Source organism: Hakea prostrata, chromosome 11 (genome assembly GCF_041222555.1).
Source record: "Hakea prostrata isolate BN-2017 chromosome 11, UWA_Hpros_2, whole genome shotgun sequence".
NCBI classification, from domain to species: Eukaryota; Viridiplantae; Streptophyta; class Magnoliopsida; order Proteales; family Proteaceae; genus Hakea; species Hakea prostrata.
In genome coordinates this window covers 22,831,320-22,847,976 of record NC_142610.1, presented here as the reverse complement: position 1 = coordinate 22,847,976, position 16,657 = coordinate 22,831,320, and the positions used below count along the sequence as shown (strand labels likewise).

The 16,657-nt window shown below is 37.4% G+C and overlaps 2 protein-coding genes across 2 annotated transcripts; one reads left to right on the top strand and one right to left on the bottom strand.

The window, feature by feature from the left end:
• Window positions 1–2,157, top strand: LOC149000978 (small ribosomal subunit protein eS24z). Its single transcript, XM_089139825.1, has 5 exons — window positions 1–187; window positions 309–350; window positions 457–627; window positions 1,802–1,888; window positions 1,986–2,157. The coding sequence occupies exons 1-5, from the start codon at window positions 113–115 to the stop codon at window positions 2,025–2,027; spliced, it is 417 nt and encodes a 138-aa protein (XP_088995951.1). The 5' UTR covers window positions 1–112; the 3' UTR covers window positions 2,028–2,157.
• A 1,594-nt stretch (window positions 2,158–3,751) lies between these two features.
• Window positions 3,752–9,141, bottom strand: LOC149000977 (ATP-dependent Clp protease adapter protein CLPS2, chloroplastic-like). The gene is made up of 4 exons (XM_089139824.1): window positions 8,772–9,141; window positions 5,607–5,705; window positions 4,537–4,646; window positions 3,752–4,363 (listed from the first exon to the last, which is right to left on the bottom strand). The coding sequence occupies exons 1-4, from the start codon at window positions 9,010–9,012 to the stop codon at window positions 4,283–4,285; spliced, it is 531 nt and encodes a 176-aa protein (XP_088995950.1). The 5' UTR covers window positions 9,013–9,141; the 3' UTR covers window positions 3,752–4,282.
• Between the last annotated feature and the right edge of the window lie 7,516 nt (window positions 9,142–16,657).

Sequence of the window (16,657 nt, the reverse complement as noted above, 5' to 3'; positions counted from 1 at the left end):
TTATTTCTTCTTCCGCTCTTGAGCTTCATCGCCTTCATCCCTTCTCAGAGCAGCAGCGGCAAACGCTTCAACTCCAGCAACAGGAGAGCGCGCAAGGGTTTTGCATCCAAAGATGGCGGATTCCAAGGCAGTAACAATTCGCACTAGAAAATTCATGACCAACAGGCTTCTAGCGAGGAAGCAATTTGTGAGTTCTTCCTATTAATCCTATTTCCTTCCCTCTTCTATAATTCTAAGAAAATTCCTTGTAATCTTTTCTGCGACGGTTCGTTGGATCTGGAAAAAGATTAATTGTTTTTGTGTTTTAGGTTATTGATGTTCTTCATCCTGGAAGACCAAATGTTTCGAAGGTATCTTCATGTTTCAATTTTTCATTCTTACTCTGTTCTCACACTTATCTAGCATTGAGTTATGCGGGATTTTGTTTTTGATTATGTTGTGTTAATATCTTGTTAGGCGGAGCTGAAGGAGAAGCTTGGACGCATGTACGAGGTGAAGGATCCTAACTCCATCTTCGTTTTCAAGTTCAGAACCCATTTTGGTGGGGGCAAGTCTACTGGTTTCGGTTTGATCTACGACTCTGTAGATAATGCCAAGAAGTACGAGCCCAAGTATAGGCTTGTCAGGGTAAGGACTCTCTCTCTCTACTATCTTGCATCTTGGCAGTTAAGCTTTGAAATATTTAGGGTTTTCTATTCGTTTCTCTTGGAGCCGGTTGAACTTTGAAATCGGTAGTGTTTAAGCTTTATGTGTAAACCAATGCCATTGAGAAAGATTGTTCCTTTTTGGAGTTCCGTAATTAATGGTGTACGACATAATTTGATAATTTGATGGTGGGCTTGTCGGATGGGTATCTTATGTTGTTGAAGTTTAAATCCGACTATCAAAAGCAATGGAATATATGCTCCATTGTTTTGATTTACCACTCTCGGAAATTCCTGGGACTGTTGTCTAGGATCACTGGTTGTACTTCTCCAGTGAAATTTATTTGCAGCGCATAGTTCAAACGATACGAGAATCATACTGCAATTTTGTTTGTATCATCTCTGCCTACTTCTTTCTTTTTTTATATTTATTTTTATTTTTTAACATTTTAATTAGGGTTTGAGTTTAATCTTCATCCTTTTAATTTTCGGTATATGCTTTTTGGGTTGGGGTGGTTTCATAGACATCAATTGAGTACTTAATTGTACTGGATGAAGAATTGACTTCACAGGATCCTGGTGTATCTGGGAATGTAAGAAAATCTTGTATCTGAAGTAAATAGGAATTCAGCTGATGATTACTGTACATTTAGTCTGCCAACATTGTTTCTATTTCCAAAATAAGCTTCTCATTGCTCCATTGATAGTGACTACTTTCCTAGCAGCTTGGGGGTTGGGTGTTGTGGTTTAAGTGCATATGTAATGTGGGGATTGGAGATTTTTATTTGAAACTCAATTTGGTCAAAACCATGACCTCTGTTTTTGGGTAAAGTCAGGAGGGAGAAATTTTTTTTTTTTTTTGGGGGGGGGGGGGGGGGGGGTTTAAGTGCATATGTGTTGTGGTTTAAGTGCATATCTTAGCTCAATCCACCCTTTTGATTTTTAAAAGAGAATCTTAGGACTATGTGATCTAGCCAGTGCCAGCACTTATGGTAGGACCTGCCGTTGTTCTTTGCTTGTGAGTTCAGTGTGCTGGTGTCAGTTGGACACTAATGAGATTATCAAGTTGTTTGCATTTCTTCCATCATAAGTGTCTTTAGGAAACAATTGTACTTGGGTTCTAATTGTGTGCTAAGATCTGTGGTTATATTTTGCAGAATGGCCTTGATACCAAGATCGAAAAGAGTAGGAAGCAAATGAAGGAAAGAAAAAACAGGTCCAAGAAGATCCGTGGTGTTAAGAAGGTGGGAATGGTGTTTTTGCTTGTTCTCATTCGTCCATAACATGTATTGCTCAACTCGATGTTTGATGGTGATTTACTTTTCATTTAATATTGTGCAGACCAAGGCTGGAGATGCAGCTAAGGCAGGCAAAAAGAAATGAGGAGGATTTATGCTTCTTGTTTTCTTTTGAATGGTGGAAGCACTCTAGGTGCTCTGTTTGGATTCGAGTCACATTTAGTTTTCTGGAATTTTGAGGTTTACTAAGAGCAGATCTAATTTTACACCATGCAGCATTTTTGTTTTCCATTTTGTCTTGTTCAAGTAATGGAAGAACCCATTTCAGATTATTATACTTATATTTTCTTGTGAATTCCTGTGGGTGGGGGTAGGAGGTATTTCCTCTTATTTTCCTTTCAGTTATAGAAAGACCCCTCTAGTCTTCTGAAACGGAAAATTATTAGGAGATAAAGAGGAACCCATTATTTTTTCTCCATTGCCCCAGGAAAGTTTTGAGTACTCTGTTGAAGTTTTCCCTGGGCCAGTTATTTCAAATGGAGAGGGAACCTGTTGCGTCCGTTCAAGCTAGTTTTATTTGCTTGCAATTGTGGGTTCTGTTGTTTACAAGACGAATGAACTGGGTGCCCTTTCGATTTGCAAATTTAAAGGTGAAGCTATATTCTGCTGCTGTTGTAATTGCTGTTAAGGTTGTTATTCTTCTATAAGCCATCAGTCTAATCAACTCTGGGGATCATATTTAGTTGTTGTAATAGCTTTTAACGGGGATTGGAAAATACCACTGCAATGACAACTGCTGAGGTGATGAATTTGGTGGAATTCCTTCTGGGGAGAAATTGCAACAAAGGGGAATTAAGGGTTGACTGTCAGAGGAATCCATGCCAATTGTAGGTGGCATTGATGTTCTCCAGAAGAAAGAAATAGAAACCAAAACTCAAACCTCTGTTCTTCAATCGCAAAAAGGAAGTTGCAGATATGATCCCTAAATCAGTGGAGTTACCTAAAGGGTCATCTTTAGATCTCACTGAGTCATTGCATCAACAGAAAACTCTCTTTTACCTCTCTGAAAGAAAACCAATTTTGTTAAGAGGAAAGCATTCTAAACCCTCCTGGAGATGGAAAAGGGTGTAACATTTTAATCATTTTCATATTAATGTTCTACAATTGAATCTCCCCCATTTTTATTTAAACCATCAAGAGTTCAAAACTCGACTCGTTGCCGAATCCTTTTAGCAGACAAAAAGTTGGGATTCGATGTCTTCTTGCCATTGCTAACATTAGTACGTTCCTAACAAGTCTCTTAAAAGTTTATGATTCTTCCATCTGGCTTCACCAAACAAGGGAAGACTTGGGTTTTGTATTTGAATAGTTTCAAACAAGCCTGCCTTAACTGATTCGAAGAATTTTCCAATGCCTTCCATGTTCATGTTCACAGTCGATTCCTCTGTTTTCACTTAAAAAGCAACATCCATTCAAGCTTCTTCTCGACTGGAGATACGTCCTTGTTTCCAAGTAGACATACAACACGACTTAAATCTAAGATCACATAAATCAACAGGATCAGAAAATGTAACTCGAAAGGGGAATATGGGGCCGAGTTTGGAAAGGGCAGCAGGCGGCCACCCGAAAAAAAAAGGGGTGGGGGCTGTGGTTGCAGATTGAGAAGGGGAAGACAAGAAAATAAATGTATCAAGAGGTAGGAAGGATCTTGCCATTGAGGTTATGCTTAGGGCCAAGATTAGGGTTTAGGGTAAGTGTCTAGCCTGGCAGGGCCAGTCCGACCTTGTAGAGTCAGGGTCAGGATCAAACCAGACAAGGGTATTTAGGGTCAGGGTCAGGGGGGTTCTGAAGAATCCAGCCCAACACAACGATATTGAAGCCCTAAAAATGATGTTCAGCAAATCTGCTAAATCCATAGCTAAACTCAATATCGCATCACCCATAATGACTTCTACATTTTTACAATCATACAAGTTGACTAAAAACTAAACTAAGCTAAACTTGGCACTTCTTCACTTGTTGAGCCAACTTAGGAGAGGTTGTGAGCATTTCTCCCTTTTGCAGTGAGAGTTCGGAATTGGGCCAAGATTGTCTCCATGATGGTGCATAAATAGATTGTACTTTGACCCTTTCTCAAGACATAATCTCAATAATAAAAGCTGTAGATGAGACTACTATCGATGGTTGCTACCACACAAGAAAAAAACATTCCTATTTATCCTGTAATTTCTGGAAAGAACATCTATGTAGTTAACCTCAACGTAATTCAGAGGACATCAGTTCAATAAGAAAAGCATCTCTATGTATCAAAACTGTACTATGGCCAAATCTTTAATGATGCTTTACCCCCCAAAAGATAAATGCAACTTTAGTTTGGCCACTCTCAACTTCTTGAATGTCTTACACGGTATCTGACTCAGGTTCAATTTCTGACCGCAGTCCCCCACGGATCATCATTTGTGAGTAGAATTCAGCATGCTCCTGCATAACCAATAAGAATTTTAGCTCATTATGGACAGAATGGTGCATGAATGACCTCCACGGATCACTTTTTAAACTCATTTTCTAATAATCATAGCTATTTTGATCAAAATTTCAACATTGTAATCAGACCAAATCAACGACTCCCACAAAAAAGGAGTGGAAATGAGTACCTTAACCGTGACAATAACAACAGCCACACCATCCTGGCGTGATTTGTGAAAGAGTGCTATTGCATCACCAGATGTAATGGAGGGTACAGCCCGAGGTATAACTTGTGCCACTACAAATGAAAAACAAACTTAGCATCCATGTTCATGCATGCATAATCATACAAGAGGCAGAATATACATGCAGAAGCTTATTGCCTGAGTTCCTTTTGGTTATAGTTTATGCATTAGGCCATGGTACAGAAAGAATTTAAAATTTGATTGGTTCTCAGTATTTGTTCAAGAGTATAGCCACTCAAGGAACCTAGGATACTGATAAGCCTATCATGCTAAACAGATGACATGCCACCTTTTTATGTTACAAATAGTATGCAAATTTTATTATTAGGTGAGCCTTGGTGCAGTGGTTAAGTTGTGTCATTGCAATCTGTGGTTGTCAGTTCAAAACTTGAAATTTTTTATTGTGAATCAAGAGATAAGGCTTTATTGTTAAAGGGGGGAAAAAGCCAGACCATTTATTACAAGAACTCTACTTCCTAAAGTCCTCAGTTCTGGTACTTCATCCTTCTGAATAATAAGAGACAATTCAGCCAGTAATCAAGGAAAGAATCAATTTATCTAACCAGTCACACTTAAACTAAACATAATTGTTAATTGTCTGGTAACCTTGAACTCCTACATAGAATTAATCAAACTTTTTTTTTTCAGCCATGTGATAAGTTAATGCCCAGGCCATATGGCCAGTCCACCCGTTCAATAGAAATAGCATATACTTATCTCAAACACATGGCCTGCCATCAAGAATAAATTTCTCTAATTGTGTATTTAAATTGCCAAAATAATATAGATGAAGCAATTTTAGTCATTAGATAGACAGATTACTATGTGGACTGGCCATCGGTCAAAGCAGAGCCGAACACACTCGCATGCTTCACCATATAACCATTTCTCCGTCTGTCAAAATATTGATGAAAAATTCCATTTTCATTGTGCCACAGAATGCATTGGGCAACTGGGCTACAATTAACCAGGATTTAAAGGTGCTGCAAGTGTAAGAAAGAGAGAGAGATTACCTAACTTTTCAGTATGATGTAAATCATCAATCAGCAAAACTCTGTAGCTGTCTCCACTCCCTGTACCTCTCTTTTGTTTCACCACGCCAATATCTCCACCTGTGAATTTTAAAGATCAATTAGGATACGTTTCTGAAATGAATAAAATTTAATCATTTTACAACTTCCATGATTCTATTCACGTTAATATCTTGCAAGCCAATGGAAACTTTAACTTTGTGGGAGTCATACAGCAATGATATGCATTGTGAGGAATGATAAGCAGTTAAGAAGCATCGTTTATAAAATTTCAGTTTAAGGGGGATGGGGATGCAGGCATGGATGAGTGACAAAACCAGGAAATATGAAAGTACAGAATGATCATATTAGAAATAGTCTAGTGATAGCTGCAATACATAATAAGCTACAAGAAAGTGGTTCAAGGTGGCATGGTCATGTTCAACAAAGGCCTTCAGATGTTCCAGTATTGAGGAGTGATCTGGTCCAGATTGAAGGAGCTAAAATTGGGAGTATTTACAGAATACATGAAACAGGAGACAAGGAGGAAAACAAAACAAATAAAGGAAATAGGGAAAGAGTAAAAAGTGTGCCACACAGCCATAATCACAAAGGCGGTATTGTAGATGGGACAAATCAGATAAACAACAATGAGAATTATCTGATAGTAAGTGGAGAAGGAGAAAAGAGATAAGGAAGAAGAAGAATAAAAAGGAAGAGAAGAATAAGTACAAAAAGAAGAGCTGATTGATTAGGGCGTGTCAATCCCCCTAACAGATAGGAGCATGTGTATTTATAACTTCAGTAAAGTCTCTAATCACATAAATCCCCAAAGAATACAAGTAAACGCTAATGCACCTTAAAATACCCCAGACTTAAACCTTGACTCGGACTCAACTGCAGTTTAACCATCTAACATTCTCCTACAGTCTTTTGGGCCCCTGTCTTTAGCCCTTCAACTAAACCAAATGCCCTCTGTCTGGGCTCTTCCTGTTCCCTGTCCTCCCCCTCAATTTTTCTTCGTTTCATCCATGACACATTAAATTGGGCATGTGGGTAAACTGGTGGCCCTCCCTCTGTTGTTGGCCCTTGTTGTGCTTCGGGCCTTTTATTCTCCTGTGCTTCTTCCTTGGGCCGGTTTGTCGGTGTTTGCTCTTGTCGCTTTTCGGGTGCGGGGTTCACTAATTGTTGTTAGTCCTTCCACCAGGCTTCGTCGGTTCGTTCGCAGCATGTGCCTTTTGCTTGTGGTTTTTCTGTGTGGTCTCCCTTTCCTGCTGTGGTGGGTGGTTGGTGGGGGTTTGTGTGCTCAGTGTTGCAAGGGATAGAAGAGGATCGCATAGTCACCACACACTCACAGGGGCAACCCAACATGTTTATCAAATTTATGGTATCCATTAATGGGTTACAAGTTGTATTTAAAAGGAAAATAATGACTCCTAACCTAACTCTGAAACAGAAAGAGAAAATGAAAACCAAAGTGTCTGTCTAACTCATACATGCACTTAAAATAAATAAACCACTTTCAAGTTGGACCAACTGTTTGATTGGGCCTCCGAGGTTGGTCTTGTTTGTCTAGCTAGGCCAGAACAACTGCATCACAAACATTCAGAAACAAGCCATATCATAAAAAACCTGGACATCCTTAAGGTGTCTACCAGTATTACTATTTAGCAGTTTCATCTCTTTAATTCCCCATTTCTATTAGGTTCAACACAAGAATATAAGGGGAACACATAAATTTGGCTTTTCAATTAAGTGCTCATTGCTGCTAATGGTTACAGGTAGCCTGAAGGTATCCTTTGTTCTTTCCATTCATTTCTTTTGTTTCTCTCTACTTTCTGGTCTTCTTTTCGTCCCTTTTCAGTTCTCTTCATCTACTTGTTCCTCTTATATCTTCTATTTCCCTATTACTAATCTTAATAGATGGGTAATGTTTCGAGTCACACGACAACATCAGATCTCAAACTCTTCCTTTAGTTTCTTTTATTTATGTAAACCCTGTCGAACCTACAATATTTCCCAGAACCATTCTTTGAGCCTTAAAGAACCCATGGCCCTAAACTGTTCTGCACTAATTTTGACAAGCAAAAGAGCAAGGTAACTTTTTCCAGACAATAGCAACCAAATTGTGAATCATCTTACAAACACAGGCTAATTACTACACAGTGATGGCTCCTTCTCTCAGAAGCATAAATTCAGTAGAACATGTCCAATTACCTTCCTCTGTATATGGATTTAGGTCTAATTGGCTTCAGCTGTTTGATGTGTATTGAATGATTGTACGATTGGCTCACTTTCTAGTAGGAGTACAGAAAATGTTCGAATTAGATTGTTAAAGTCTAAATTACTCAGAACTAACTTACCAACAACAGTCTGGACTATCTAGCATCTCATTTTCCTGTCTTTACTATTTAAAGAAATTCCTATTTCCAATCCTTTTACATAGCGAGCAGAGGAAGATTTATAGCCTTTTTAGGAGAAAACGTCAGCACAGTGTTACGGTTGCTCCATTGTAATCTAGTGACTGCTAGTTCGAGTCAGATAACAGCCTCTTCACAAAGGTTAAGGCTGTGTAAATTATGACCACCAACAGAACTCGCAGTGGTGGAAGCCATCTACTGGGCATGCTTTTTATTGATAGGCCCCTCTCTGTACCTTGGATCAAACATTTTTCTTGACATAAGTTAACATTTCTTAAACTATTTATTTCATTCTCTCAAAGAAACGAGTAAATAAGTAAAGCAAGATTTCTTTTTAAACCCCTTTCTTTAACTCGCAAAGAAGCAAAGGATTGACTGAAATCCTTCACAGACACTGCAACTTTAGGTATACCAATCTTACATTACCATGAATCACCTCTGTGAAGACCAAAGTCTCAAAGGGAGACTGGAAGAGAACATGAGGAATCCTAAATTGATCAGCAAAACAACTTCATTTCCCAGGGAAAAAATAAATATTATCAGCAAACAGACCAGACAGGAAAATACATAAACAGTAAAAGAACAAAAAAGACTTAACAGAACCTGCAATCTTTAAACGACCATAAGAGGGAAAACACAAGTAAAATAGAAAGCGTAGAAAACCCAACTTATAGCACATCACAAGAAAAAATGCAAACACAATACGGACATAATGGCATAGCTATATCTTGATTGATAAGAAGCTCACCTTCCTCAGCTTGAGGAGTTGGATCAAACTGAGATTGATCGAATGGCGGGCGCTCCAAGAGTCCCGAACCTCCCCTAGAAGATCCCCACACAGATTTCGCAGTCATACAAGACATTCCATTACAAGAGATTTTCTTGCTCGGCAGAGAAATTAAATCTACGCAAGTGGAGGGAGAAGAAGATAACTGAATCACTTTAGAAAGATTAAAGAAAGTTGGTTTGCTACTAATTACAGCAGCCATATCCGCAAGGAAAAGAAAAGCTTACGGATTAGACTTAACAGAGAGTTTTTCTTGATGGGTTTCAAAGGAGAAACGAGATTGAGATTCTGAAATGAGAGAAGAAAGGGTTCCCAAAGTGCTTTGAACTGAGAGGTGTTGGCGCGGTTCAGGATATACATATAGACGGTTAGGACCAAATAACACGCGGAGACTGTTCACTGGTTCACAGTCACACACTATTCTGTTTTTAGTTTTTGTGGTTAATATGGGCTTTCTTAAAGGGCCCACCAAATTTTTTTGGTGTTCATTAAACCCTAGTTTGAAATTTAGATATTAATATTTTTCTCAATAAAAAATAGGGTTAAAATTTAAATATTATGATGCAAACTTACAGTTCCATAAAGATGTAGTAGAAGCCAAGCTACATATCCAAAGGCCCTAAGGAAATCGACCCATATTATGGACTTGAAGAGTCTTTTGTTAATAGACTTGAAGAGATATTTTTCATGTTATTCTCTGTAATAATCTTCATGATTTTTATATTGCATTGTGTTAGTATTTTGATAACTAAAAAAAAAAAGTTATGGAATTTTGACGCTTTTGAATAGTGTTACGTGTTCTTCTTCATATTTTGTGGCTTTGCTTTTCTTGTTCATATTTTTTGGTTTAACACATGTTGTCTTCATCTTTAGGTGATGAAGATTCTAGAGTTTAGAACAATAATATTGTGTGGATGACATATGACCATGAAGAGGGTTTAGATTTGGGCCAATCAAACTTGGTAAATATTAGTGAATATATATCATGGATCATTGTGTGGCGTTAAATGCGACATCTCAATTCGTATGTTAGAAGAGGAATCATTTTAACAATTGTAGGAAATTTTTGTGGGTTATAGATCGATGTATGATGTTTTTATTAGACAAATCTCACACACCAAATGGGGTGCTAGTGTCGTTAAATTGGGGCCAATGTGAAAGAGAGACTTGTGTCCTATTGCCAAGGAACGAAATGTCGGCCTATTCTGGGGTTTCGTTGGTAGGCTAGTGAAACCAACGAAACTCGGATATGTCGGTGATGTTTCGCAGACATTTTTGGGGGCAGTTTGGGTCAATAGTGATAGGGGTAGAAGTGTAGAACCGTAGAACAATAAGGGTATTTTGGACAATACAACATATCTTGGCTCTCTCCGTTAATAATTAGGGCTTCATTTTGACGACTCTCAAGTCGTAACCATAACCGTGAAACCAACAGAACCATGAACATAGAATTTCAAATTCTTACATGTCCATCTCTCTTTTGAACAACGAAGTTCAAAGCTTTCTTCCTCTGTTCTGGCAGTTCCAATGATTCTCACTCCTCATACTCTAGCGATCTGGGTTTACTCAAACGCTGCTCAACAGACTTCTGTTACTGACGAAAACGTATTCAAGAGGCTCACTGGTTTTGTATGAGATGCTTTCACAGAAGTAACACAACAACAACAGCAGTTGAACTCATACAAAACACACCACTGGTGAAAAATAACTGATTTCTTAACGATTTTCTGGCGACTTTTAGTAAATTTCGTTTCAGGACAGCGTTTCAGTTTGAAGAATCTAAAACCATGCACTAAAATGGGTCGTACATCTATGATTTCTCCCTCACATTCTAGAGTGAATCTGTCTACTTTGTCGTGGGCAGTACTTCTTGTGTAATATCTCCATTCACGAGTTGACAAATCGAGAACAAGAAACCCTAAGTCGTGAAAGCAGTACAACAAACCACCAAGAAAGAAGAACCATACACAAGCAAATCCAAAGCTGTAACCGGAATATTTGGGGTATATCTGAACCACAATAGATGATGCTTCATCATCTCCACTTCTGTATTTGTCACTTAGGTTGATTATGAAGAAATCTGGAACTTGAAATCCATAAAACTCCTTGTTTGGATCATTTGCAACAATTGCCACGCAGCCAGGAACACCATTGCTGATGGAGAAAGTTGCAACAGCTAGCTCACACTCATAAGGCAGTTTTGGCAACTTTGTTGTAGCCTTAGTGAGAGGATCAAGATTATGGAATCTACCACCTCCTTGACTATCTCATTTTCTCTTGTAAATTTCAGCTTAATCATCCTTTTTAGGATTAGTAGGAGCCATCCTTCTTTGGAGTGGATGGCCTCAGATCTCTCCAGATGTGGGTTCTTGATAGCATAACTCTAACTGTTCCAGACATCTAAAAACTTATGTTCAGTTCTGTTATAAACCCTGGAACCCATGACCCATTGGAGTGAGAACCTGGTGGTGCAAACTGGAGGTGTAGACCTCAAATTCTTAAAGACAGCAGACACATACAAGTTTTGAACAAATTCAGGCGTTCTCTGACTCTCCATGAGAGATCATCCGGGAGAATGGATCATGTTTCTTCTCCTCTCATTGTGCTTTCAGAGTTGTGAAAATGAAAGACCACAAAGTAGAGACTTTAGGGTTTATGCTGGGATGAGAAATAGACTCTAGAGTTTCAGGGTTTATGCAGGGAACAAAAACGGAATACAATATTTATGTGGTGAGATCTCTGAGTCTCCACATGGTTTTGACTAGTCACCAAAACCCTGGAATTGATTATTCAGATGGAATTAGATTGGTCACATCGTAATTTTTTCGCTTCAAAGTCAATCGTATTAAATTAACAAAAAAAAAAAAAAAAAAAATCAGTAAAAAAAATTATATTTGCAGTGCATGATCTCTGCCTTCTACTTCAAGTCGCTGATAATCCCATAATTTGTACTAGAATATTTTTGAACTCGTTAAAACACCCAACCAAATCGTTGGATCAACCTCTAATTCATAAGTCCCTTTATCAATGGTCAACTCACCCTCCATGTATAAAGGAGTTAGCCTCCACATGGATAGTCACCTTATGGCTGATCATTCTATATAATGTATAAAATTAAATCCATCACCAAGAACAACACCCTCCCAAAAAAAAAATAAAAAAAAAAAAAGAAAAAAGAAAACAAGAACAACACACGGACAAGAAGTTCCATATTGGATGTCAACTACTTCAACTACGAAATAATTCAAAAATCAAAGATAAAAATATAGGGGTTATATTAAATCAGAAATAGTTCTTAGAAGTTGTCTCAGCAAGTAGCTTTCCGATCCACGTAGAGCTCCTTAGCACTGCATCATCATGAAATAGTATTTCATATTAGAACTGCCATCAATTGAAAGAAATCTCTGCAATAATTAGACTTAAAATAGGGAAGGAAACTGGTGGAATAACTCTAATAACAGAATAACTCAAAAAGATTTGGATCAACCCAATTGTTTTCTGTACCAAAACACATCCAAATGTCAGAAGAGAAGTCATTCAGTTCCCATATTTGAAAACAACAGACAAAGACGGAGACAGAGACATGCCTCTGCACACACGCAAACATACGCTTCACTTTCTCACCAATCAATTGAAGACTTCCATTTAAATAACAACCCCAAGAAACTAAACGTTTGAAACCCCAAAGAAATTAAGTGAGTTTTGGGTAATATTTATGCCATGTCCAGATCTTTAGCATCAATGGAACAGCTGAAATGTATCAAACCACCACCTACTTTTAGGAAGCTTTTAACTATATAAGAGTCAACTACACATGAATCTTTTGTGGCAAGGCAGTATCAACCTCAAATCATGTCTAAACCAGGAGTTCATGGTTAAACACAGATAGTCAGTTAGGCAAGTAAGAACATGTCCATTCAATAAACCAGAAAGCAGTGCATTATTTGAGTTTCTGGTCTTTTGTGCCCAGTGTTTCTTTTCATCAATTATTCTTCATTTCTTCAAATACAATAATTCTTCAGCAAAAACAAAAAGAGTAGTGCACTGGGTTATTCAATTTCAAATTTCCATTTCTCATGCTGTTTGCTTCCACATAAATTACCAAGAAACTAAAGATGAAAAGATTTAACAAGGAAAGCTCCAGTGCTCTGGAACAAACTGAAGACTTCAGTATCTTAGAAATACATATAAAAAAAAAACTGGTTAGATATCAATGTTTCTGTAAAACTACCGAGAACAGAAGTAAGTTGTTCATAAATTCATCAAAACAATGGAATCCCATTTTGGAACCAAGAAGAAAAAATAAATTAGACAATGAGGACCATACCTCAAATCAAGCCAAACACAAAAATTGGAGATGGGATTAAGTTTGCAGGTTCAGTTTGTTGAGGAATGATGGCTAGTAGCTGCTTACTTTGATATTCCCAACTTATGTTCTAATATAAGCAATTGGATTGGTTATGATCTAACAGTGGAGTGGTCCTTGTAGGAGAGTCCATTAGCTGTAAACTGTACTGTTGTTTATAAATACTAGCTAAAAGCAACAGTCTAAATTATCAAACTAGAGGCTAGAGACCGTAAGCAATCATGTGGTTAACCCTCAAACTCTTAACAATCTCATCATATGTGTATGAACCAATGGATGGAGGGTTGTTTGTCTGAGCAAATCAGACCTAGAGTGGCATGATTCCTCCCATTTGTCCCTATATTAATTCAAGTGGCAAGTTGGTGAATTTACATATATGTGATTGATTGGTTTGGTTTGATAATGTCATTTGTTCCTTTTGCCTGGCTTCTCTTCAGCTTTATTAGATTGTAAGTTAGTCGCTTGGTTTGATTTGGAACTTATTACTCTTCCTTTGCTGTCCTCCCCACCTTTTGGATGAAAGTTTTGTAACAAGTGGTTTGACAGAACTCCATTGTAATCTTCCTCCATACATAATAAAAAGCTTTTTTTTTTCCTTTTCTTTTGACAAATCGCATTGACATATGAACCACGTCAAATCTTTATGTTACTTTGATTTGTTTATGTTTTCGTTTGTAATTTCTTGATGTTTGTTTTAACATTAATATTTTTTGTATAGCTCACCTGATTTTTTTTTCCTCATATGCTCCATGGAGCTCAATAGGTTCTTATACCCTTCAAAGATAGGAGTCAGACCAAGTATATGGCAAGCAAAATATGAATATAGAGGTTACTCAGCTTAATAAGAGGGGTACCAATGGATGAGAATTCATGGGACAATGTCTTTGCATGTTGAGAAACCAACAATGGGCTCCTTATGATTTCATGAAAGCTTTTGGAAATTAGATTGAGGCTGAACACCATATTTGCATATTGCTGCTACTATAGATAATAATTAAACTCACCCAAAAAAAGAAAAGAGATTATAATTAAACATGAGAAGACACTATACATGAACATGATTATCATGATGACTCTCTTCAAAATAAAGAGTTACACAAGTAAGTGAACATAAGATGTCTAAATAAACATGGTTATGACGTAAACTAATTTTATAATCTCCTTGGGTTGACTAAAGAAAAAAGAAAAGAAAAGAAAAGAAAACAACTAGTAAATCATTAATGTGAAAAAAGTGAAAAAAGTCAATAGTAAACCTTCAATTCTGCATAAACCTTCAATTCTGCATCTTAGATCTCTTTCTTCCGTACAATAATATCAACGACACACAATCTTACCTTACCTAAATGGGGTTGGTTATATGGATCCTAACTTTTCTATCACTTCTATTTGATATTATACTTGTCTAAGCTATGCATATCTTATCTCACCACTTATCCTATATAAGATTATTTTATACCTGCGCTTAACTCTTTTAGTTTAGACATTGAATCTAATTCTAATCTCTCCTCAAAAATTAATCATCTCAAGGTTTTCATTAACATGATTATTCATGCCACCTTGTACCATGCACATCGATATCCTTAAGTTTATCTCGAACAGAAAATAACTAGTATATTGCCGACACCCCTTGTATTATTTGTCTGGCTCTCTTTCTCCAAAGACTAATTAATTACAGTGTTGTTTTTTTTCGCTTTGGGTTCTGACAATATGGATGAAAATAAAAGGTATCCCTTGCAATTTCATCAACCATGAATCAGTACTAACCAATCAAACAGTGGTTACATATATATCATCATGTCACATGCATTAATCCAACCAGATTTAATAACAGAAGTCTCAAACCATGAACCATCAAATGGAACCTTTCCTACAAATCATAGATCATGAACCCTAATTTGGAGCCAAACCCAGATCAACATGAAATATTCAAGTCAATAGAGCTACACCAAAGCTCATAATTTTTTTCCATCATGACCACAGCAAAACAGATTAGAAATAAGAGAATTTTCAGTGTATAGTAGAAATCAAACCTCATCTCATCAGTCAGGGTATGCCCCAGAAGAAACATCTCGGAGTCCATCTCCATCACTTCCATACGATGACTGGCCCACCTCCATCAGTGGGTTTTGCAGTAGAGGTTTCTTCTTGTCTTCATTTAGGGTTTCTACCACCATTTCTGAACCCTCTATTGACAGAGGATTGTCGTTCCCATTTTGGGTTGATGGTTTATCATTATTTGTTGTTGCTGCAGCTTCATGATAGTTCTCTTTAGCACCCCACAGCTTCTCGGCTATTCCAAACAGTTTCCGATGATGAGGACTAACCGGCAAAACGCTTGAATTTTTCACTTCTTCGTGCCATCTCATGAACTGCTGGAGCTTTGGTATAATTTGCTTTCTGTTATATGGAGGAAGAGCGTGGTTTTCCCAGTACTGTTTGATGAGATTCCTCCCTACTGCAGCTGGCCCATAAATTTTAGAGATCTTAAGGGCAGATTTCAAAAGATTTATCTCTTCTTTCTTAGGCCAAAGGATCCTTGATCGGGCTTTCCTGCAGTATTGCGGCCATGAAGGCAATAGAGCTCTTGAAAAGTTTTTTCCATCTGACTGTCTCGTGGGTTCCATTGTCAAAACTCAGAGAGAGAGAGAGAAAGAGATGCAGTAAAATCCAGTAGAAGTAGAGACTTGAGAGAGAAGGGAGAAGACCTTAAAATGTATGAAAACGTACGTTGGAATCCAAGAGGGTGACTACATTCCAAATGTGCAAGAAAGAAGGGGGCAGTTTTAGAGATATAAAATTCATCCGACGGTTTACATAGAAGGGATTTGATAATAACCACAAAAAATAATGGCAAAAAGCATTAAATGATTGGTTAAGTTGATAATGATCAACACCTTTTATTGAAAAGATCATAATTCAACTCTTTTTGATGGTATATATAATAATCCTTAGCTACCCACAGTATAAATTTCTGGTTTTTCTTACTTAACACTTGGCAGACCTCGTCGGTATGGAGCATGAGGGTGTCAAAGAATGCATTGTTACCATCCTTCGTGTTAGTTAATTATAGAGTGACATGCAAGGGTTAGCCATGATGAAAAACTTGAATTCTTAATCAAAATATTATTTGAGACCAGGATATCCTGTCTGTGCATCCAAGAAATACCCCAACTGTTTACTAATGCATCATTTCTCCGCGTGCCTTACTCGAATAAGAGTTCTGGAGCAATCAATCTACTATTTATATGGGTTTATAGACAGTAGCTCTTCCATGATCTTTCTTCTTATATTGATCTTTTTTTTTTTTTTTTGAACAAAAAAAAAATCTCTTCACTTCTCATTAATCAAAAACAAGAAAAAAAAGAACTTATTGTTTGTATAGCCAGAACTCAGCAACACAACTCATCAAGAGAAGCTTCTAAAAGCGATCGCTAGCATCTCCAGAAAACATGGCTAAGAACATTTTGTATTCTTGGTAAAA